Below are 22700 nucleotides of genomic sequence, written 5' to 3'. Positions count from 1 at the left end.
CTCAGTTAGAAAGTTATTTTAGGCACAGTCAACCCAGTATGTTATTTTTAGGGTTGATGGACTGAGTGTGTGTTGTGCTGAATGACAGCGTGTGTATGTATACCTACAGATTCAAAAGCAGGAAATGCAAACTTGTAGTGTATTTGAAGTTTCAAAATGTATAAACCTCTACAAAAATCTCCATGATATATAATCCACATAATAATTCACATTTCCTGTTGCTGCAGGATTATTTTCCTGCTGTAGCAAACTCGCTCAAATTAAGATCCTACATCTGTTTGTGCTTGCTTGTGTATGTGTGTGTTGGCATCAGAGCAGACTGGCAGGCTTGGGAGGCTGTGGTAAGGCAGTGTATGTGGATGGTGGAAGGTGGCTGTGTAGGTCGTGTGAAAGAGCCGTCAGAGTGACGCTTTCCCTGAATTTGATATAGATCAACAAAGCTCCTAACAGAGTCACACCCCTATACCCTCCTCCTCCATACATTTAATTTATCTACCCCTCCTCTGCTCCTCACCCCATAATAACCCTTCTCTACCTCGCCTCTCTACCTCCGCCTCTCTACCTCCGTCCTCTATACATCTCTCCTCTTTCCACCTCATCTCACACTCCAATGCATGAAGTTGTATCTTTACCTTGTCAGCTCAGACAGGATGACATAACAGTGGAGTTTATGAACTCATCAGCTATTTACCTCCTCTCTTTACCTCTCCTCTTTACCCTTCCTCCCTCTTCCTCTCTACACTTCCTCTCTTCCTCTCTACCCCTCCTCTCTCTTCCTCTCTACCCCTCCTCTCTCTTCCGCTCTACCCCTCCTCTCTCTTCCGCTCTACCCCTCCTCTCTCTACCTCTCTACCCCTCCTCTCTCTTCCTCTTTACTTACTCACTCCTCCACATTTCTACCAACAGAATCCCACTGTGTGTGTGTGCGCTTGTGTATGTGTTTGGGATCAGTTGTTCCTTTCAGGAAATTGTATTATTCCAGGGTGAGCACTTCTTTTGAGTTTGGGGATGAAATCCAGGTAAACCATCGGAATGCCATCGGAATTCCACTGGACTTCCATGGGAATGCAGCGTGATAAATCTCACTGACACAGCCTTGCAAGAGGACACACATACCAACTTCTATAGGTTCACTACAAAACACACACGACCCCCCCCAGCCTTACCGTCAGTGATATCATCAATTCTACGTGGACATTTATGAAGAGAAATGTGTTCTCAGAATATTCTCCCATAAGACTCAGTGTCTTTGTGATACTCTGTTCTATACAATAATGGATGTTCGTGTTGCCATGGTGATGAACCTATACTGGGCCACCCCCGTGTGTGTGTGTGTGTGTGTGTGCGTGCGTGCGTGCGTGCGTGCGTGCGTGCGTGCGTGCGTGCAAGACAGGTGGGTCTGGGTGGTCTGTGGGGGTTTATATGTGAGTATGCCTGTCTCCGTGGTGACAGTAGACTCATGAACACATTGAATCTCCAGGGACAACAAAGGCTCCCAGTCTGAGACATACTCTCAGTCAAGCCACTCTTCAATTAAACACATATTTACGCATACACACACATATACACACTCATCTCCTCTTCCTTCACAAAGATAAACACCTACCAAACAGCCTCCCAAATTAAGTTATTGAATGATGTCACCTAGGTAATCAAAGCTGAGTTCAGTAAGGCATTAAACTGTCCCAGCTTCAGGAAAAAGCTATCTGCTTGTTCACAGAATCTCTCCTATCCACATTCCTCACTTCACTGATCACACACTCATAGAAAATGTATAGTTGATGCTTAACTTTCCCATGCATTTGGAAGGAAGAATATAATCGAATAGAGAAAAAAAATATCCACACAGAGGCCTGCAGCTTTCTCCTCCTAATACTCACAGGCATCCACACCACAGATGTACAGAGCTGTGAATGAGGTGATCTGTGAACTGTAAAATATTTCACAGCATGAAACCGAGTTTTGTGAGTGTACAAAACATTAGGAACATATGCTCTTTCATTGACATAGACCAGGGCTGCCCAACCCTCTTCCTGGAGATCTACCCTCTTTTTGGTTTTCAGTCCAACCCTAATTTAACACACCTGACTCTACTAAATTAGCTGCTCAACAAGACCTGAACTAACTGAATCAGATATGATAAATTAGGGTTGGACCGAAAACCAATAGGACAGTAGATCTCCAGGAAGAGGGTTGGGCAGCCCTGACATAGACTGACCAGGTGAATCCAGTTAAAAGCTATGATCTCTTATTGATGTCACCTGTTAAATCCACTTCAATCAGTGTAGATGAAGGAGAGGAGACAGGTTAAATAATTATTTTTAAGCCCTGAAACAATTGAAACTGCAACGCTGCTGGGTTTTCCCCCACTCAAAAGTTTCCTTGTGTATCAAGAATGGTCTACCACCCAAAGGACATCCAGCCAACTTGACACAACTGTGGAAAGCATTGGCCAGCATCCCTGTGGAACGCTTTTGACACCTTGTAGTCCATGCCCTGATGAATTGAGGCTATTCTGAGCGCAAAAATTGGAAGGTGTTCTTAATGTTTTGTACACTCAGTGTGTGTGTATATATACACACTGAAACTGCCAAAATAGAGGAAAACATCAAGTGTCTTAATAGGGCGTTGGGCCACCACAAGCCAGTGTCTGGAACTCTATTGGAGAGCTATGACAACATTCTTCCACCAGAAATTCCATCGTTTGGTTGATAGTGGTGGAAAATGATGTCTCAGTGTTGGGTTGAGATACGATGATTGATACAGCCATGGCATATGCCTTACATTGTTTTCATGCTCGTCAAACCATTCAGTGAACACTTGTGCCCTGTGGATGGGGGCATTCTCATCCTATAGGTGCGTAGCCAAAATGATGGTTTGCCCAGCATTTTTATACATGACCCTAAGCATAATGTGCCGTTAACTGCTTAATTAACTCAGGAACCACACATGTGTGGAAGCACCTGCTTCCAATATATTTTGTATCTCTCATTTGCTCAAGTCTTTCCATTATTTTGGCAGTTACCTGTATGTATGTATGTATGTATGTATGTATATGTATACATCATGTGACATCCACTTTCACCCAAATAAAATATACTGTTTTATCAGTGGGGCAAGAGCGACATCTTTTGGTCGATTATTAGTCATCTGTATAGACGTTTGTCCTCTGGTATAAACTGCAACAGCTCATTAGATTTATGTGATTAAAAACTGGACACGTGAAGTGGTTATTCTAATGTGAATTAATACAACTAAATACCGACGTTATTTTGCCGTTAACTTTAATGGAAATAACAGCTATCTCAGGTAGGAACCAACGTTGGTACGTTTTATGACTGAACGATTCCGGGGTTATTTTCTGGTTACACAGTTTCCTTCCAAACAGCTGTTTTACACTTCAGTGTTTGAACAGGCAACTGTTGTTGTCTGCACTTTCTGTGTTGACAATCTGAGCTCTTATTGAACGTGAGTGTTTTTAATACCAGATACCTTTCAAATAAACGTAATTTGATTGTCTGTGTTCATGTTTTTGTGCTAAAGCTGTGGCTAGCTAGCTGGCGAGTTTAAGTGCTCTCTGACTAACGTCAGTTGCTAACGTTAGAAGTGGAATGCTAGCTACAGTAGCAAATTTAGCTAGGTTAGGTAGCAAAGACGGCAGCTTACCGTGTGTTTGTTTGTGGACACAGTAGTATGAATTGTTGATCACACTGTCCATTTGTTATTTGTTAATGTTCACGTGATTACTTTGATTATGCTTTCAATCTTACTTCAGGTCGAGTTGATCGAGTCGTTGTGCTGTGGTGGCTGTCAGTCAGTAACCATGGAGCCCACCTGTCGCAAAGACAAAGCGAAGTTGAACTCCACTCCTACTCGCGGCGACAGGGCCAAGCAGAAATCCGCCCAGCAGGAACTGAAACAACGACAACGGTCAGAGGTAAAGTCACAACAATGGCTGGCAGTTTCTTTCAAACTAGCTAACTGACAAGATTTGGTTAAATGGTCAGTCTTTAACCACGTCTGTCAAACATGTCATTCGACAGTACACAGGCTATAACTGGCTGCAATTCCATGGATGGTTACATTAGTTCAAACTGCTCAAGCTTCTGCAGAGAGGTCAAATGACATGTTTCAGTGATAAGGATAACCTACAATACTTACCCTACACACAACCTTTGCCCCTACTTTATGATGCCACTGCTAGTTGGCTGATCTTCATTGTTGTGTGTATTTTAGATCTACGCCCTGAATAAGGTGATGACAGAGCTGGAGCAGCAGCAGTTTGAGGCCTTCTGTAAGCAGATGCAGTCCCAGGGAGAGTGACTGACAACCTCCCAATGGCAGCCCAGGACCATAAACCCTAACCTTCAGCAGCCCTGTCCCACAGTTCAACTACAGTCTCAACCAGTAAAACAAGAGTATTTCTTACATATCATACAGACGTTGAGCTGTGAATATTGCTGAGCGATTAACCGAGGGGTCAGTTATTTAAAGTTTTTTTAAACAACAAATTGACCTACTTGGGTTCAATTATTGTAGTAGAGAGTTGTAGTTTCCAACAGGCCAATATTCTACTTAGTTTAGCGCATAAAACGTAATTAACTACAATGACCATAATCCATTGCGCATTTACTTGTACGGTCTTTCTTTTTCGCCTGCTACAAAAGAGGCAGAAGAATGCACAATCATGAGGGGGATATAGAGAGCAGTTGTTACTTTCCGAGGTATCTCTACCTGAAAATAAATGATCTATTCTAAGTGATTGATAGTTGGTATTCAGCAGTCATAAAAGTATGCCTTATTTCCTTTGAAGAACTACAAAATAGAGATTTTGTCAGAAAGCATATGCAGCAGCTCTATAAAGATGAGCTGTTGACTTGGAATGAAATAAGTCATAAAACAAATGTAATATACACAACTGAAATTGTGAATAAATGGTTATTAAGTGATAAGCAGTAATGAGCAGTTACTACCATCATGGGACTTTGATTCATTGTTTTATTCTGTATTACAGCATTCAACCCAAATAATCAAAACCGAAATCCAAAACCTTGATTATTTTTTTAATAATCAAACCGAACCTGAAACGACCTCAAAAAGCACTCATTGTTTAGCACTAACTGTGAATCATTTGCTGAGGGATATTTCCATCCTGGTCCTGTTATGCAGTGGTCGCCATAGACATGATAAGAATCATGTGGATCACTGGTGGTGTACTCTCCTATTGCCTCTCCTGTCCTCATGCGCTGAAACGGTTGTGTTTTCTGGTATGTGCAATGTTGTCACTGTGCCAGTCAAAACAGTTTTAGTGCATGGAGTATAAGGACAATAACACGCAGACAGACTCAAACACTCTGGGGATACAGCCATTGGTTATCAACATGCTCCATATGTTGTCATAAGTGGACATGCGTTGCATTGTGAATGTAACAAGACAAGACTAATGGCATATTCTAAACAAAAAAAGAAACGTCCTCTGTCAACTGCGCTTATTTTCAGCAAACTTAACATGTGTAAATATTTGTATGAACATATGACTCAACAACTGAGACATAAACTGAACAAGTTCCACAGACATGTGACTAACAGAGATGTAATAGTGTGTCCCTGAACAAAGAGGGGGTCAAAAGTAACAGTCAGTATCTGGTGTGGCCACCACCTGCATTAAGTACTGCAGTGCATCTCCTCATGGACTGCACCAGATTTGCCAGTTCTTCCTGTGAGATGTTACCCCATTCTTCCACCAAGGCACGGACATTTCTGGGTGGAATGGCCCTAGCCGTCACCCTCTGATCCAACAGGTTCCAGACGTGCTCAATGGGATTGAGATCCGGCCTCTTTGCTGGCCATGGCAGAACACTGACATTCCTGTTTTGCAGGAAATCACGCACAGAACGAGCAGTATGGCTGGTGACATTGTCATGCTGGAGGGTCATGTCAGGATGAGCCTGCAGGAAGGGTACCACATAAGGGAGGAGGATGTCTTCCCTGTAACGCATAGCGTTGCGATTGCCTGCAATGACAACAAGCTCAGTCCGATGATACTGTGACACACCGCCCCAGACCATGACGGACTCTCCACCTCCAAATTCATTCCGCTCCAGAGTACAGGCCTCGGTGTAACGCTCATTCCTTCGACGATAAATGCGAATCCGACCATCACCCCTGGTGAGATGACAACCTCTTTTTTCCAGTCCTGTCTGGTCCAGCGACGGTGGGTTTGTGCCCATAGGCGACGTTGTTGCCAGTGATGTCTGGTGAGGACCTGCCTTACAACAGGCCTACAAGCCCTCAGTCCAGCCTCTCTCAGCCTATTGCAGACAGTCTGAGCACTGATGGCGGGATTGTGCATTCCTGGTGTAACTCGGGCAGTTGTTGCCATCCTGTACCTGTCCCGCAGGTGTGATGTTTGGATGTACCGATCCTGTGTAGGTGTTGTTACACGTGGTCTGCCACTGCGAGGACGATCAGCTGTCCGTCCTGTCTCCCTGTAGCGCTGTCTTGGGCGTCTCACAGTACGGACATTTGCAATTTATTGCCCTGGCCACATCTGCAGTCCTCATGCCTCCTTGCAGCATGCCTAAGGCACGTTCACGCAGATGAGCAGGGACCCTGGGCATCTTTCTTTTAGTGTTTTTCAGAGTCAGTAGAAAGGCCTCTCTAGTGTCCTAAGTTTTCATAACTGTGACCTTAATTGCCGACCGTTCCACAGGTGCATGTTCATTAATTGTTTATGGTTCATTGAACAAGCATGGGGAACAGTGTTTAAACCCTTTACAATGAAGATCTGTGAAGTTATTTGGATTTTTACGAATTATCTTTGAAGACAGGGTCCTGAAAAAGGGACATTTATTTTTTTGCTGAGTTTATATAAAGAGAAGGACTGTGTAATTTAGAGGTGTTCAGTTCGTCCCAGAGGGCCACATGGGATGGCCAGGCTTATTTGCGGCCCTACAGGACTAGATATGCCCACCCGTTGGTGTAATCTATTCATAAGAATGGATGTTATAGATCTGAGGTGCTACCACTGTTACATTCCAAGCCAAAGCTTAACATCACCCTTCTCCCCATATTGCCTAAAAGACAAATCATGACCAAGATTGAAAGATTTAATGTTAATCTTTTGTGGAGTCCTAAAGTGAATGTCCACAGTGCAAACTATAATATTCTTCCATCTAACTCTCATAATCTACAGTATGTCAATATTAATGGTGCTTATGGTTACTGCTTGGTTTTAAACACACGTTTTTAGAGTAGCCTATTGTTTGTACTACAATGACTATACAGCAATCTGTATAAAACAGGCTAATATGTCACTGATACAGTTCTGTCAATTACTGTATCCTAGTTTAAGCTGTTCACTGTCACTATAACAGTGTGGAAATCTTAACTGTAAGCCTACCACCTTTATTGTTCTGTTGGTTCATGTTTGATACACTGTCGTTCTGTTTTTAAAGCATGGTTTTAATAAATCTTATGGTGATTTGAAAATGTGCAATGGGTGTTTGATTCCAACCAATTTAAACTAGATATATCTACACAACTAACACTTGACTCCTTAATGTGGTTAATTAGACTTGTCTGAGACTGAAACAATACCTGCCCCAAGAAGTGAGCATAACAGGACTGCTATTGACAGCCAGCAATGTGCGTGATCATATCAAAAACACCCATCCCCTGTCTCTCCTACAGTTGAAGTCGGAAGTTTACATACACTTAGGTTGGAGTCATTAACTCGTTTTTCAACCACTCCACAAATTTCTTGTTAAACTATAGTTTTGGCAAGTCGGTTAGGACATCTACTTTGCATGACACAAGTAATTTTTCCAACAATTGTTTAGACAGATTTCACTGTATCACAATTCAAGTTGGTCAGAAGTTTACATACATTATGTTGACTGTGCCTTTAAACAGCTTGGAAAATTCCAGAAAATGTCATTGCTTTAGAAGCTTCCAAGGCCTACCTTCAAACTCAGCCTCTTTGCTTGACATGGGAAAATCAAAAGAAAACAGCCAAGACCTCAGAAAAAAAATTGTAGACCTTAAGTCTGGTTCATCCTTGGGAGCAATTTCCAAATGGCTGAAGGTACCACGTTCATCTGTACAAACAATAGTATGCAAGTATAAACACCGTGGGACCACGCAGCCGTCATACTGCTCAGGAAGGAGAAGCGTTGTGTCTCCTAGAGATGAACATACTTTGTTGTGAAAAGTGCAAATCAATCCCATAACAAAGGACCTTGTGAAGATGCTGGGGCGAACAGGTACAAAAGTATCTATATCCACAGTAAAACAAGTCTTATAAATCGACATAACCTGAAAGACTGCTCAGCAAGGAAGACGCCACTGCTCCAAAACTGCCATAAAAAAGCTAGGTACCACGTTCATCTGTACAAACAATAGTATGCAAGTATAAACACCATGGGACCACGCAGCCGTCATGCCACTCAGGAAGGTTCTGTCTTCCAGAGATGAACGTACTTTGGTGCGAAAAGTGCAAATCAATCCCAGAACAACAGCAAAGGACCTTGTGAAGATGCTGGAGGAATCCACAGTAAAACGAGTCCTATATCGACATAACCTGAAAGGCTGCTCAGCACGGAAGAAGCCACTGCACCAAAACCGGCATAAAAAAGCCAGAATACGGTTTGCAACTGCACATGGGGACAAAGATCGTACTTTTTTGAGAAATGTCCTCTGGTCTGATGAAACAAAAATAGAACTGTTTGGCCATAATGACCACTGTTATGCTTGCAGGAAAAAGGGGGAGGCTTGCAAGCCGGAGAACATCATCCCAATCGTGAAGCACGGGAGTGGCAGCATCATGTTGTGGGGGTGCTTTGCTGCAAGAGGGACTGGTGCACGTCACAAAATAGATGGCATCAAGGAAGGAAAATGATGTGGATATATTGAAGCAACATCTCAAGACATCAGTCAGGAAGTTAAAGCTTGGTCGCAAATGGGTCTTCCAAATGGACAATGACCCCAAGCATACTTCCAAAGTTGTGGCAAAATGGCTTAAGGACAACAATGTCAAGGTATTGGAGTGGCCAACATAAAGCCCTGACCTCAATCCTATAGAACATTTGTGGGCAGAACTGAAAAAGCGTGTGCGAGCAAAGAGGCCTACAAACCTGACTCAGTTACACCAGCTCTGTCAGGAGGAATGGGCCAGAATTCACCCAACTTATTGTGGGAAGCCTACCCGAAACGTTTGACCCAAGTTAAAGAATTAAGGCAATGCTACCAAATACTAATTGAGTGTATGTAAACTTCTGACCCACTGGGAATGTGATGAAAGAAATAAAAGCTGAAATAAATAATTCTCAACTATTATTCTGACATTTCACATTCTTAAAATAAAGTGGTGATTCTAACTGACCTAAGACAGGGAATTTGTACGAGGATTAAATGTCAGGAATTGTGAAAAACTGAGTTTAGATGTATTTGGCTTACGTGTATGTAAACTTCAACTCTATCTCTCCTCTGCTATAGATGTGCATGATCTCACTCCATACAGACAGCGGTCTCTGGGGTGGGTCAGACCTGGGTGTTATGAGAATAAGCTTTCTTTCTCTGTAGTGTCTGCCAGTGGAATCAGTTATCACCCCTTTCTCTGTAACCCCTCTCATCACTCCTGTTCCCCTTCATGATGATAGCTTTACAGAGCTCTATAAATGCCTCTTCTCCAATAATGACTCCATCATGTCACGCAAACACATACATGTAGAGACAGAGATGCACGCATACATACCAACGTGTTCCACACAGACAGATTCTGTGCAAGCGTGTTTGCGTGTGTGACAGTGTTGATCCTGAAAGGAGAGATCAGATTGCAAAACTCTCCTTACAATTGAAGTACATCTTATGGCAAATTAAAACATGCTATGACGGCTTTATGATTTACCAACATGGATGTTCAGTTAAATGTAATATAGGAACAGACTAGGCAAATCCTTGATTGATTGATTTTATTTGGCTCTCATTTGCATTGTGAATAACCTGAAAAGTGAACCTGGTTAGTGTGAATTTGATACAGTTCGGATCAAAACAATGCATATGTTACAATCATAATCTGTGATGGTTTTAACATATTCTAATCATTGGTTACAACCTCTGTATGTATGATCAGTGATCACTCTGCAATGAGCCCTTACACACCACTTAACCTAGAAAAGAAACCTAGCTGATAAGACCACCAGAACAAACTATCTATCCATAGGTAGCAGTTAGTAGACCCTCACTCACCCCATCTCATTTAGTGTTAGTCATTTATAACTCATTCATAACTGTTTATAAAGCTACACTGGGAGAATATTTCATCTGTATACTATAATGGTTTCTACAGTGTTATTGAGCACTAAGGGTCCAAGCTTGCAGGTCTTGCTCATGCCATACGTTTCTGAAGCAGCTATTGAGTGGATACTACTGTAACTTAGGCATACATTTTTATGCTTTACTTTTTATTTACTGCTATGTAAGGATGGTGCACAAGGCATTGCTGGTCCCCTCAACTCCTTCTCTTGTTCTCGTTCTTTTTGTCCTCAATTTCCCTCTCCTCCTCACCATACCTGCCGCCCCCTTCCCCTCTCAGGCCTCTACAATAACAGAGCTCCCAGTGACTCGAACTCCAAACCAGCCGTCCCAGTACTTGGTGTCCTGTCCTCCATGTTCAAACGAGATGAAGCGCAGGCCAGAACCGTAATCAGAGAAAGTGTGGTTCACCTGGAAATAAGACAAAAATTAGAAATGGATGTGACGAGAAGTGATCATATTATGCTATTTTGAGCTTTCCCACAATACCTGTTTCCAGGAGCAGTCATCACAATCTGGGTCCAGGGTGACTGATTCTGGTTTAAATTCCTGAAGAATTTCCTCATTCTCATCCAACAGACACACTGTCAACTGGTAGGTGCACCCACAGTCTGTCCTCCCACTGTACCTACATATACACACACACAGACATATTTCTTGCTGGTGTTAGCTGAGCTGAAACGGCTGTCCTAAACGATATGTGCATGTCTGTGTGCTTTGTGTGTATGTCTCACCAGTCTTCCACACTGACAGCTGGCTGGGCATCGAGGTCATCAGGAGCGTAGCCCTCTGCCACTAGGTCAACCACCTGCCTCTTCAGACACAGCCTAACACACAGAGAGAGAAACACACCCCACAATGGTTTTAAAAGCACTGATTGGTGTAAGGGAGTTAACACCATATTTCCTGCACTACTCCAATCCTTTTTTATCCATGAACGATTGCACACTTCAGAGAGGAGGATTGTGAATTGGACAGCAGTCTATACACAGGCCCCATTTTGTGACCATGTTCAGTTACTCACTCAAAGGAGGTGCCGAAGTATTTGGTCACTCCATCGTCACCGAAGTTGTAGCCACAGTCTCCTGGCATCTCTTCCACCTGCCATTGGCTCCCGCCGTTCTCTGTCAGCTCCCAGAATTCCATCTGCTCTGGGAGGAAAGTGTTGAGTCACTCTCTGCCGACACCATCTCAACAGTCAAACGAGAGTCACTCCTCTGAAAGCACTATGGAGAATGCCTATTGGAAATGTGCTTTCACCTATCCCTACAGACAGACAGACAGACAGACAGACAGACAGACAGACAGACAGACAGACAGATGTGTTCTTATACCTTCCCCAGCTGGGTTCTTCAGTAGATTCCTGGCCATGACTGGAGTGGGTGGGGTGGCTGTGGAGGCAGTGTCTGCATGACAGGGAAATACACACACACTTTACTTTTATTTCTTATTCTTATACATATTTTTTTTAACTGCATTGTTGGTTAGGGGCTCGTGAGTAAGCATTTCACTGTAAGGTCTACACCTGTTGTATTTGGCGCATGTGACTAATAAAATTTGATATACAGTTTTGTTCTGTTCACCTCTAATGTCCATTTTGTTTTGTGGATTGGGCAAGGGGTTCGATGATTTGATGTAGAGGGAAATGAGGAGTGGGGATAGTAGGCAACCTTGTCTTGCTCTCCTTTCTAGGTTTATTTGATTTGATAGTTGTCCATTTATTTCCACTTTAGCATGAGATTTGCAGTATAGAGTTAGGATGATTCTACTTGATTCGTTAAAGCCACATTTGTGGCATAAAGAAGTCCCAGTTTAGAGTCATGCTTTCTCCGCATTGAGGCTTACTAGAAATATATTTTCTATGTCTATAGTAATCATGATATGGACGGTTCTTATTATATTGAGTTTGTCTATTTTGTATAAAGCCAGTTTGATTTAGGTTGACATGTAAAAGGTACTAGGTCTCTCAGCCGTATCATTTAGGGTCAATATTGAAGACAAAGATTGGTCTAGACCAGGGATGGGCACCTGGCGGCCCCCCCTTTTGTAGACTTAAGGACCAATTGTTTTGGAACTCAGTTGGGTTCTCAACTTACGGTACTGTTGAGAGTTAGAATGATAGAATACACAAAGTGCAATTTTGAAATGTGGTTGTGCATCATTAGTCACTCAATTAGCCCAGGTCAGCAGAACCTTTTTAAATACTCTAGCGGCCAGCTAACCTATCAATCTAAACTTGATGTAAGCATGGTCGCCGTGGGTTGGGCCCATTGATCATCAGTTATCATATTAAAAACTGCAAACATTTGCTTCCAGCCTATGGGAAAATGTGCAGAATTGCAGCAAATGTTTTGATACTATTCCTGGGGTCCACAAAAAAAATAAAAATATGACAACAAAACACTGATAGACAAGGATAGTCACACAAATTTAAAATACAAACAAATACAATCAATACAACTAAAACAATGTGTTTGTGTGTGTTTGTCTCCTCACAGTCACCGCCGTTCCATGAGATGTTTAATCCGTTTTTTAAAGGTAATTTTACTGTGCGTGAATTAGCTTTGGACTTGGGGACTGTGATGAGACCCCTGAAGGCATGTCTTCTGGGAAATGTATGGGTGTTTGAGCTGAATGTTATTTGATTATGCAGACAATCTGACATTTTCTTCATAGTAATATTTCTCATAAAACTAGAAGAGATGCAGTTCATCTCATCAGCCCTCTAAGAAAGACTGGCATGTTGTTGATGTTGGTTCTGTAGGGCTCCTGAGTGGTGCAGCCGTCTAAGGCACTGCATCTCAGTGCAAGAGGTGTCATTAAAGTCCCTGGTTTGATTCCTGGCTGAATCCCATCCGGCATTGATTGGGTGTCCCATAGGGCGGCGCACAATTGGCCCAGCGTCGTCCAGGTCTAGCCGGGGCAAGCTGTCATTGTAAATAAGAATTTATTTAATTTCTAGATCTTGCTTTGCTGCACTTGAACATATTACCGGACAGAAATCAAGACGGGACAAGAACAGGACCTGAACAACTAGTACAGTTGATGTGTCAAAAACTCAAAACATCTTTTTATAAGAGACATACAGTTGAAGTCGGAAGTTCGCATACACTTAGGTTGGAGTCATTAAAACTCGTTTTTCACCCACTCCACAAATTTCTTGTTAACAAACTAAACTTTGGCAAGTCGGTTAGGACATCTACTTTGTGCATGACAAGTAATTTTTCCAACAATTGTTTACAGATTATTTCACTTATAATTTACTATATCACAATTCCAGTTGGTCAGAAGTTTACATACATTATGTTGACTGTGCCTTTAAACAGCTTGGAAAAATTCCAGAAAACTATATCGTGGCTTTAGAAGCTTCTGATAGGCTAATTGACATAATTTGAGTCAATTGGAAGTGTACCTGTGTATGTAGTTCAAGTCTCGGCTTCAAACTCAGTGCCTCTTTGCTTGACATCATGGGGAAATCAGCCAAGACCTCAGAAAAAAAAATGTGTAGACCTCCACAAGTCTGGTTCATCCTTGGGAGCAATTTCCAAATGCCTGAAGGTACCACGTTCATCTGTACAAACAATAGTATGCAAGTATAAACACCATGGGACCACGCAGCCGTCATGCCACTCAGGAAGGTTCTGTCTTCCAGAGATGAACGTACTTTGGTGCGAAAAGTGCAAATCAATCCCAGAACAACAGCAAAGGACCTTGTGAAGATGCTGGAGGAATCCACAGTAAAACGAGTCCTATATCGACATAACCTGAAAGGCTGCTCAGCACGGAAGAAGCCACTGCACCAAAACCGGCATAAAAAAGCCAGAATACGGTTTGCAACTGCACATGGGGACAAAGATCGTACTTTTTGGAGAAATGTCCTCTGGTCTGATGAAACAAAAATAGAACTGTTTGGCCATAATGACCATTGTTATGTTTGGAGGAAAAAGGGGGTGGCTTGCAAGCCAAAGAACACCATCCCAACCGTGAAGCACGGGGGTGGCAGCATCATGTTGTGGGGGTGCTTTGCTGCAGGAAGGACTGTTGCACTTCACAAAATAGATGGCATCATGAGGTAGGGAAATTATGTGGATATATTGAAGCAACATCTCAAGACATCAGTCAGGAAGTTAAAGCTTGGTCGCAAATGGGTCTTCCAAATGGACAATAACCCCAAGCATACTTCCAAAGTTTGGGCAAAATGGCTTAAGGACAACAGAGTCAAGGTATTGGTGTGGCCATCATAAAGCCCTGACCTCAATCCTATAGAACATTTGTGGGCAGAACTGAAAAAGCGTGTGCGAGCAAGCAGGCCTACAAACCTGACTCAGTTACACGAGCTCTGTCTGGAGGAATGGGCCAAAATTCCCCCAACTTATTGTGGGAAGCTTGTGGAAGGCTACCCGAAACGTTTGACCCAAGTTAAAGAATGTAAAGGCAATGCTACAAAATACTAATTGAGAGTATGTAAACTTCTGACCCACTGGTAATGTGATGAAAGAAATGAAAGCTGAATTAAATCATTCTCTCTACTATTATTCTGACATTTCACATTCTTAAAATAAAAAGTGGTGATCCTAACTGACCTAAGACAGGGACTTTTTACGAGGATTAAATGTCAGAAATTGTGAAAAACTGAGTTTAAATGTATTTGGCTAAGGTGTACTGTATCTCTCCCTATCTTCACAACAACTTTGTCATTATGCGAGTCGTCCAGCTATGTTGTTATTGCTCATGAGTGAGCAGATCAGCATCGGGGTAAGGTAGTAGTACTGTTTCCTCTCTCTCACATACAAACCTCTACAGTGAATGTATGCCACTTCTTTGCGGATGCCCCTGGCACAGAGCGAGCGGTTGCCTGGGTACCCAGCACTGGGCAACTTTTATGTTGGGATCAGTTTGTGCATAGTCCTTTGAATAGAGGGCTTTGAGTTAGGCCCTGGGAGATCTCACTGGACAGAGGTTCTCACAGGAAAACACTGTGAAGCCATTCTTCTACAAGTATGGTACACTGCACATTCTATGTAGTGAATAGATTGTGGGTGTATGGGGAAGGGAATGGGATGGGATGTAGGAGTTGGACATATGGTTGAGGAGTAAAGTTTACTTGGGGACAGTGATGTATAATACCATGGCTTTACACAACTAGAGTGCATCTCAATAGTGTAAAGTGGTGTCCTTTCCTCATGTTCCATTGCAGATGAGATGAAACCACTTTAGACTACTGAGGCGCACCCTGAGTACCAGTGACACGGTACTGTATGTAAAGACTCAGATGCCCATTGAGATGCAGAGCAAAAGACAAAGTACCACGCCCCAAACTCATCCACCCTACCCACCTACTGAAAATGTCTATGCAGCACCCCTTCTCCTCTCCCAGAGAAATAATAATTATACTGTACACTGGATTCCTATACTATCTTATATCCTTTGTTTTATCTCCCTGTCTAGATCAGGAAAAATGTGGAGTATCTCAATACGATGTGATCCTACTTTCAAGTCCTGTGCCCTAATCTTTTGAATGGGCTTGACAATTATATCATCAAATTCATGAAAACACGGTCATTTAAAATATTTATAAAAATATATTAATGTTTGTGAATGAATTTACTTCTCAGATGCCTTTTATTATGTGTTTGCGCTGAAGACCATTGTGATATGTTTTTGCCCATTGAATACCACTCAAAAAGCCTACAAAGGATACTTCCAAGAAAACGACATGTCACTTTCATATCGTATAGTCTAAAGTGGCTTCCTCTCCTCATCTCATTTGCACTGACTATCTGCCCTGGTCTGAAAACACACTAATAGAGCTGAAAAACAGGAGAGCAGCACACCACTTAGACCAGGGATCATCATTTTTTCTTGAGCAGATGGTCGGGGGGCCGGGAACATAATTACAAATAATTTGTAGACTGCTAAAAGCCCAAATGGATATAATGTTTTACTGAAACATAATAATTTCAAACCTTGCATACGATAACGTGTCTCTATTATGCATGGGAATACTTGTGTACAGATTTCTTAAAATCACTTTGAGCTGATTTCCTGGTGTTTTTACAGTCTTTTATGCCCAACAGTGAAAATTCCACACACAAAAATGTATTGATGCCGTGTGACACCCTCAGCCCTGCTTTGAGTGTTTAGAAAAAGTTATTTATAAATCCCAATCCAGCATTATCAGTGCTCCATTCCGGTTTATCAAAATGATCCGGTCCATTGCACCCAGTCAGCCCCAGAAAGGCTCACTTAATACCCTGTCTGCTGACAGGGTATTAAACACTGTAACAGTAATCCAAATGCAATCTATATGTACAGTATATACACAGGATGAATTTACACAGGATATATCTAATGCTGTACATATCATTCTTAGCATATTAGAGTGAGCTATGTCAAGAATCTAGTATATAAATTAATATGCGGATTGTATACACAGTGTAACTAAAATGCAATCAATGTACATTAGCAGAAATATTAGAATGAGCTATGTTGAGAATACAGTAATAGCGTAACCTTCATAAACACGGGACCCTACATTAAAATGGAGGGTAAAGGAGATGGGCACTGCATAGATTTCCAATTGGTCAGAAATCGTTCCCCTTTTACGGTACACTTCCACCTAATGACAACCAACCATGTTACAGAACGTCAGGGCAGATCCGCTGCCAAAGATCAACTCAGGCCAAAATAGTAATTTAACCAAACTGGCAAAAAAACACAGTCTATGAGCAAACTCAAATGGTCTTTTCGAGGAATAAGAATAACAGTGTGCAGGAATCTGATCTCACAGTGTCTATGTAATGCTGTCTTGCTTTTCCTTCGTCACAGCTACAAGCAGAAACTACTGACTCATCTACTGTACTGAGAATGAACATCCAGTCTCAGATACAGACAGCAATTATCAACATTCTCTATGATAGCACACTCTGCCTCGTTGAAAAACACAACCGAAGAGACTGTACCTTTTAATCGCAGGCAGAAAACGAAAGATCAGTCTTCCACCGCTCCCGCTCCCTCTTTTTTCTCTCTCTTTGTTCAGCTGCTGCGTCTTGATCTCTCTGACACTCGAGCTCCACTGCAGGGTAGCACCGCCCTGCCTGTGTGGGTTATATAGTGAACACACACACTGCTCCTAGTGACTGTTATTCAGAATACACACACAAACTGTGCGAGAGAGAGGTTCAAACCTGGGCTCTGTGTCAGAAAGCAGGTTTAACAAACTCTGAGTTTAAACCTGAACTCTGGGTTGACTAACTCTGAGCTGTCAAACTCTTGAGTTTTCCGTTTCAGAACAGGTCACAACAGTTAGTTCAATCACCTCTGAGTAAAGTTAACCCTGAGTAAAGCACGTGCATGAGGAGATAAAAAGCCCTCATCAATGGAACGCAGATAACATGATTCATCATGGCAACAGGAGAAAAAAATGCTTGAACCTGTGAATGCAGAATGTGAGTATATATTTAAGAAAAAAAACAATACAGTAGCAGCAGCAAAATAACGTGAGCTGGCGTGGCAGATAATTGAAAAAAAGTTAAAGTTTTATCTCGAGTGTTCCACTTATTCAACATTTATATATTGTGTGTGTGTGTGTGTGTGTGTAAAACGTACATGGCAGCAACTGAAGATGAAATATAAAAATATACTTCAAACAAGTAAGGTATAATTTCATTACAAGAAATGGTGATGTTGTTTAGCCTACCCTACCTATTTAAACAGCATTCAGTGGCTGCATTCAACATGTGATATATTTAAGTAGTTAGTGGAATTTTCTAAGCAAAAAAAAAGACATTTTTCAGCCATCCCAACACTGCCAGTATTTAATATTGTCTATTTGAAAGTAACACCTAAATGCTTTTATACATACAAGTCTCCAAATTTGTGCTTACTGGACATGTTCAAATTTCACCTCCATTTTAGCCATTTACATAAGAGCTTAGTTATTCAAATGAATGATATATGTACATTCATCTGTTTGCCAGTGTTACCTCAGTGATGCCAACCATCCATCTTAAACACAACTTGGCACACTGATTTTCTTGTAGTGGTACAATTATTTGTAATTGACTGCTGTTACTTTTTCAGATTCTTAGTTGTCCTTCAGACATCATAATCTCTTTTATGGTGACTCAGAGTTATATATTTGAAAAATTGATGAGGCCTGCACACTGTTGTAAAAACAAATTTCAAATTAGGTGGGGCACTTTTCTGGGCAAAGTTCGAATTTAACTGTCTAATCTTCTTCATCTTCTACCAGTTACTGATGGTGTTATCTGTCTGGTGGAGCCTTCTGCCATAACAGACCTCCATGCAGTTGTAAGTACTCTTAATACTTCACAGATTTTTCATAATGGGTTGGAGTAGAACACCAAAATTGTTTATTTTCATTACAGATGATGAAGACACCTTGTCAGCTGCCACAGAGAGGGTAGATACAGAGGCCTATTGAAGTTTACACCTTAAAAATAACATCTAACAGTTGATGATAATGTTGTACCATAATAAAAAATTGCACCTTCTTTTCTCTAACAGAGCAATGCTGGAAATTACAATGAGGAAGAGGGTCCATTCACCTCCACAGCACAACTTACCTCAGTAAGATTGTAAGAACTTACCTCAGCAAGTTGTTCAGCATTGGCCCATGACTTACAATGAAACTACGTAGACCTGGTACTGTGAAATTCATATTTTTTTGTGTTCCTATAGCTCCCTGTGGAAACAGCTGTACAATGTGTACTTAGAGAAACAAATTGACAAATGTAATTTAGAAGCGAAATATAAAAATAACTGCTGGAACATCAGTTAAAGGTGGGTGGGGTGCCCACAGGTGGATGATTTTACTTGTTTGAACAACATAAAAAAAATATATCACTGGGGAGGTGATGGGTTAATCAGAAATGATGGAAGCATATTGTGTCTTTGACTGCTCTTCCATCTCGTGGGTAAGCGGGGTGGTCAGGATCGTTCACGGGTTGAGTAGGACATTGTTCTCCTCTAATTGTGGCAATGTTGTGGAGAATCACACATGCCACAATGATGTCACATGGCCTTTCTGGGGTGACCCTGAGCCTACGAAGGCAATGGAACCGGGCCTTGAGCATCCCAATGGTCATCTCTACCCTGGCTTGTGTCCTGCAGTGAGCCAAGTTATAACGTTGCTGCGGGCCGGGCTCAGGATCAGGGTAAGAAGGGGTCAGCAATTAGGGCTGGCAGGGGTACCCTCTGTCACCGAGCAGGTAACTATCGAACGCTCCTATGATAATACGAGGATACAGTTTACATTTTCAGTTGCAATAGGAGGAAACAAAATATTGATTATAATAGGATATAGCTATATATATATAAACTCACCACGGGCAAAGCTAGCGCTCAGTGTACACTCACGAAAAATTCACGAGTCATGCACAGACCCAGGCCACTTTGCTTCCACGTTGCTGATGATGTGGGCTGCATCACATATGATCTTCCCCATGCAGAACAGTAATTATTTCACAACACATCTAGTGCAGCTATCTTTCATTTGGAATGCTAAAGGCTACCATTTAGGCCTACCTGCACATTAATGCTGTGGAAAGACTTCCTATTCACATAATCTCCTTCAATTACTGAAGGAGCTGTGATAGGAATATGAGTGCCATCTATGCAGCCAATCACACCTGGGAACCCAAAATATATCAAATTAACTGATTAGTGCTTTGCTTCATACTAAATAAATACATTATTGCTTAGACTGATAACTGCAATTATGTGGAATTCTTCTCTGATGGGTCTTGTGGGTCTGTGACTAGGAGACACCACAAAAGTGTACAGTAAACGTTTCAGTGTAAGAGTCACATTTCTGACAGCCGACACAGTTGCCTTGGAAATATGCCCAGCGTCACTGATGTTATATAGAAAACTCCCTTTGGCAAAAAAACGAAGTGCAACACAAAGAATTTGTTCCGAACTGAGAACATGTCCACGATGTGTCATATGAACGATATCAAATCAAATCAAATTTATTAGTCACATACACATGGTTAGCAGATGTTAATGCGAGTGTAGCGAAATGCTTGTGCTTCTAGTTCCGACAATGCAGTAATAACAACAAGTAATCTAACCTAACAATTCCGCAACTACTACCTTATACACGCAAGTGTAAAGGGATAAAGAATATGTACATAAAGATATATGAATGAGTGATGGTACAGACGGCATAGGCAAGGTGCAGTAGATGGTATAGAGTACGGTATATACCTATGAGATGAGTACTGTAGGGTATGTAAACATAAAGTGGCATAGTTTAAAGTGGCTAGTGGTCCATGTATTACATAAGATGGCAAGATGCAGTAGATGATATAGAGTACAGTATATACATATACATAAGAGATGTGTAATGTAGGGTATGTAAACATTATATTAGGTGGCATTGTTTAAAGTGGCTGGTGGTACATTTTTACATAATTTCCATCAATTCCCATTTTTAAGGTGGCTGGAGCTGAGTCAGTTTGTTGGCAGCGGCCGCTAAATGTTAGTGGTGGCTGTTTAACAGTCTGATGGCCTTGAGATAGAAGCTGTTTTTCAGTCTCTCGGTCCCTGCTTGGATGCACCTGTACTGACCTCGCCTTCTGGATGATAGCGGGGTGAACAGGTAGTGGCTTGGGTGGTTGTTGTCCTTGATGATCTTTATGGCCTTCCTGTGACATCGGGTGGTGTAGGTGTCCTGGAGGGCAGGTAGTTTGCCCCGGGTGATGCGTTCTGCCGACCTCACTACCCTCTGGAGAGCCTTACGGTTGTGTGCGGAGCAGTTGCCGTACCAGGCGGTGATACAGCCCGACAGGATGCTCTCGATTGTGCATCTGTAGAAGTTTGTGAGTGCTTTTGGTGACAAGCCGAATTTCTTCAGCCTCCTGAGGTTGAAGAGGCGCTGCTGCGCCTTCTTCACAACGCTGTCTGTGTGGGTGGACCAATTCAGTTTGTCCGTGATGTGTACACCGAGGAACTTAAAGCTTTATTGTTCAGATGAATGATCGATTGTGCAGAAAAACGGAAACACTCAAACAGATAATCATCAGGGAATGATAAAACATCCAAGCGGGGTCTGATCACCTCCCAACGGAGATTTTTGCTGAGTTTTTGTGCAATATCAACTGGCTCTTCAAGAAAAGGACACGCCATGTCTGACACCCCCTTCAGTCTGCAGGCTTCAGCTAAAGAGGAGGAGAAACTCAGCCAGGGTTAGTTGAAGAAAACCTACCAGCGAACAGGTTTTCTTCACGGAGTATGTTGCCATAGTTACTGAAATAGCTTTGTAAAACCGAAAACCCAGAGTTTCCTTCAACTCTGAGTCAACTAACTCTTGAGTTTTCACTAAACCCGCTTTCTGAAACAGGGCCCTCTTGATGTGACCTTGATCTAGGCGCTTAACCTTTAGTGCTCCTTGTGAGGATCTGTGTTTGTTGCGCTATAACCCAATACCATATCATACGTGATTAAATGTTAGTTACTGTTGGTCTGTGTGTGTGTGCGCTAGAATTGTGCAAACATAGTGTGACTAGCTGAGAGGCAATGGTTAAGCTTGAGTGTAAAACAGTATTTTGAGCCATTGACACATGCATAGAAGTGTTGCAAACAGTCAATTTTTAGGTTGGAACACAACTACAGGAACTGAGCCTGCGGCCGCAGTCTCTAGGGTGCGATCGCATGGTTAATTTGCACAGCAACAGCTATTTCTGTCAAACTGGAGCGCCTGGAGGCTGGGACCAGCCTGCGCGCCACCGATAGGCTGAGTAAGTTTAAACCACACTCAGTCTCTTCTCTGATAGGCCAGCTCAGAAGCGGGAACTATTTCTGTCAGAGTATTTGAGAAGCATCTTGTTAGGAATGGGGAGTTCTCTGCTTTACCCTGCGTGGTGATACAGTGAACCCGTATATACGAAAATTGCATTTACCATTTATTGCTTGAGTTTAATAAAAATACTTAAAGTATATTCGGTGACTCTGAATCACATTTTATCCTGATACCAGATTTGATTGACGCAACCCTTCACATCCTGTATGTCGCTCTCGATAAGATCGTCTGCTAAATGACAAAAATGTAAATGATGATGATGGTAATATGTTGTTGGTGATGATGAAGACGATGTTTTTTGTATTTTTTTCCAGCACATTGTTGATATGTTGTTGACGAGAGGATCTAAGAATGCACAGAGCACTTTACTTATTAGGCAAATTGTCTTGCTATACTTTTGTGCTGCTGCTAATGTTGATCACTAGTAGGTCTACCGTACATATTTGTATTGATGGTTCCCTGTACTATCTCTCTCTCCAATCCAAATCCAAGCTACATTTTGTGGACCATATCAACAGTGGATTTATTAACAAAATAGAATAGCTATTCAAATATGGTT

At 42.0% G+C, this 22700-nt stretch overlaps 2 protein-coding genes and 1 long non-coding RNA gene across 3 annotated transcripts; 2 read left to right on the top strand and 1 right to left on the bottom strand.

Moving 5' to 3' along the window:
* Nucleotides 1-3274: 3274 nt before the first annotated feature.
* Nucleotides 3275-4949, top strand: svbp (small vasohibin binding protein). The gene is made up of 3 exons (XM_071335494.1): nucleotides 3275-3468; nucleotides 3776-3937; nucleotides 4237-4949. The coding sequence occupies exons 2-3, from the start codon at nucleotides 3824-3826 to the stop codon at nucleotides 4321-4323; spliced, it is 201 nt and encodes a 66-aa protein (XP_071191595.1). The 5' UTR covers nucleotides 3275-3468; nucleotides 3776-3823; the 3' UTR covers nucleotides 4324-4949.
* A 5007-nt stretch (nucleotides 4950-9956) lies between these two features.
* On the bottom strand, nucleotides 9957-17686 carry fbxo2 (F-box protein 2). Its single transcript, XM_071335492.1, has 6 exons — nucleotides 17277-17686; nucleotides 11649-11720; nucleotides 11339-11465; nucleotides 11049-11141; nucleotides 10804-10942; nucleotides 9957-10725 (listed from the first exon to the last, which is right to left on the bottom strand). Exons 2-6 carry the CDS (start codon nucleotides 11683-11685, stop codon nucleotides 10591-10593), a joined length of 531 nt encoding a protein of 176 aa, XP_071191593.1. The 5' UTR covers nucleotides 11686-11720; nucleotides 17277-17686; the 3' UTR covers nucleotides 9957-10590.
* Nucleotides 17662-20777, top strand: LOC139535740 (uncharacterized). Its single transcript, XR_011667188.1, has 4 exons — nucleotides 17662-17762; nucleotides 18569-18627; nucleotides 18705-18739; nucleotides 18844-20777. It is a non-coding gene; the product is annotated as an uncharacterized lncRNA (long non-coding RNA).
* The last annotated feature ends 1923 nt before the right edge of the window (nucleotides 20778-22700 follow it).

This window comes from Salvelinus alpinus, chromosome 12, assembly GCF_045679555.1.
Source record: "Salvelinus alpinus chromosome 12, SLU_Salpinus.1, whole genome shotgun sequence".
Classification (NCBI taxonomy): Eukaryota; Metazoa; Chordata; class Actinopteri; order Salmoniformes; family Salmonidae; genus Salvelinus; species Salvelinus alpinus.
This window is presented reverse-complemented; position numbering and strand designations above follow the sequence as displayed.

Excerpts from the sequence above, each read along its gene's own strand:
- svbp (XM_071335494.1), top strand. The coding sequence starts at position 3,824 with ATGGAGCCCACCTGTCGCAAAGACAAAGCGAAGTTGAACTCCACTCCT. Across the intron at positions 3,938-4,236 it reads AACAACGACAACGGTCAGAG|ATCTACGCCCTGAATAAGGT; the intron begins GTAAAGTCACAA and ends TGTGTATTTTAG.
- fbxo2 (XM_071335492.1), bottom strand. The coding sequence starts at position 11,685 with ATGGCCAGGAATCTACTGAAGAACCCAGCTGGGGAAG. Across the intron at positions 11,142-11,338 it reads TACTTCGGCACCTCCTTTGA|GCTGTGTCTGAAGAGGCAGG; the intron begins GTGAGTAACTGA and ends TCTGTGTGTTAG. Across the intron at positions 10,726-10,803 it reads ATGACTGCTCCTGGAAACAG|GTGAACCACACTTTCTCTGA; the intron begins GTATTGTGGGAA and ends TCTTATTTCCAG.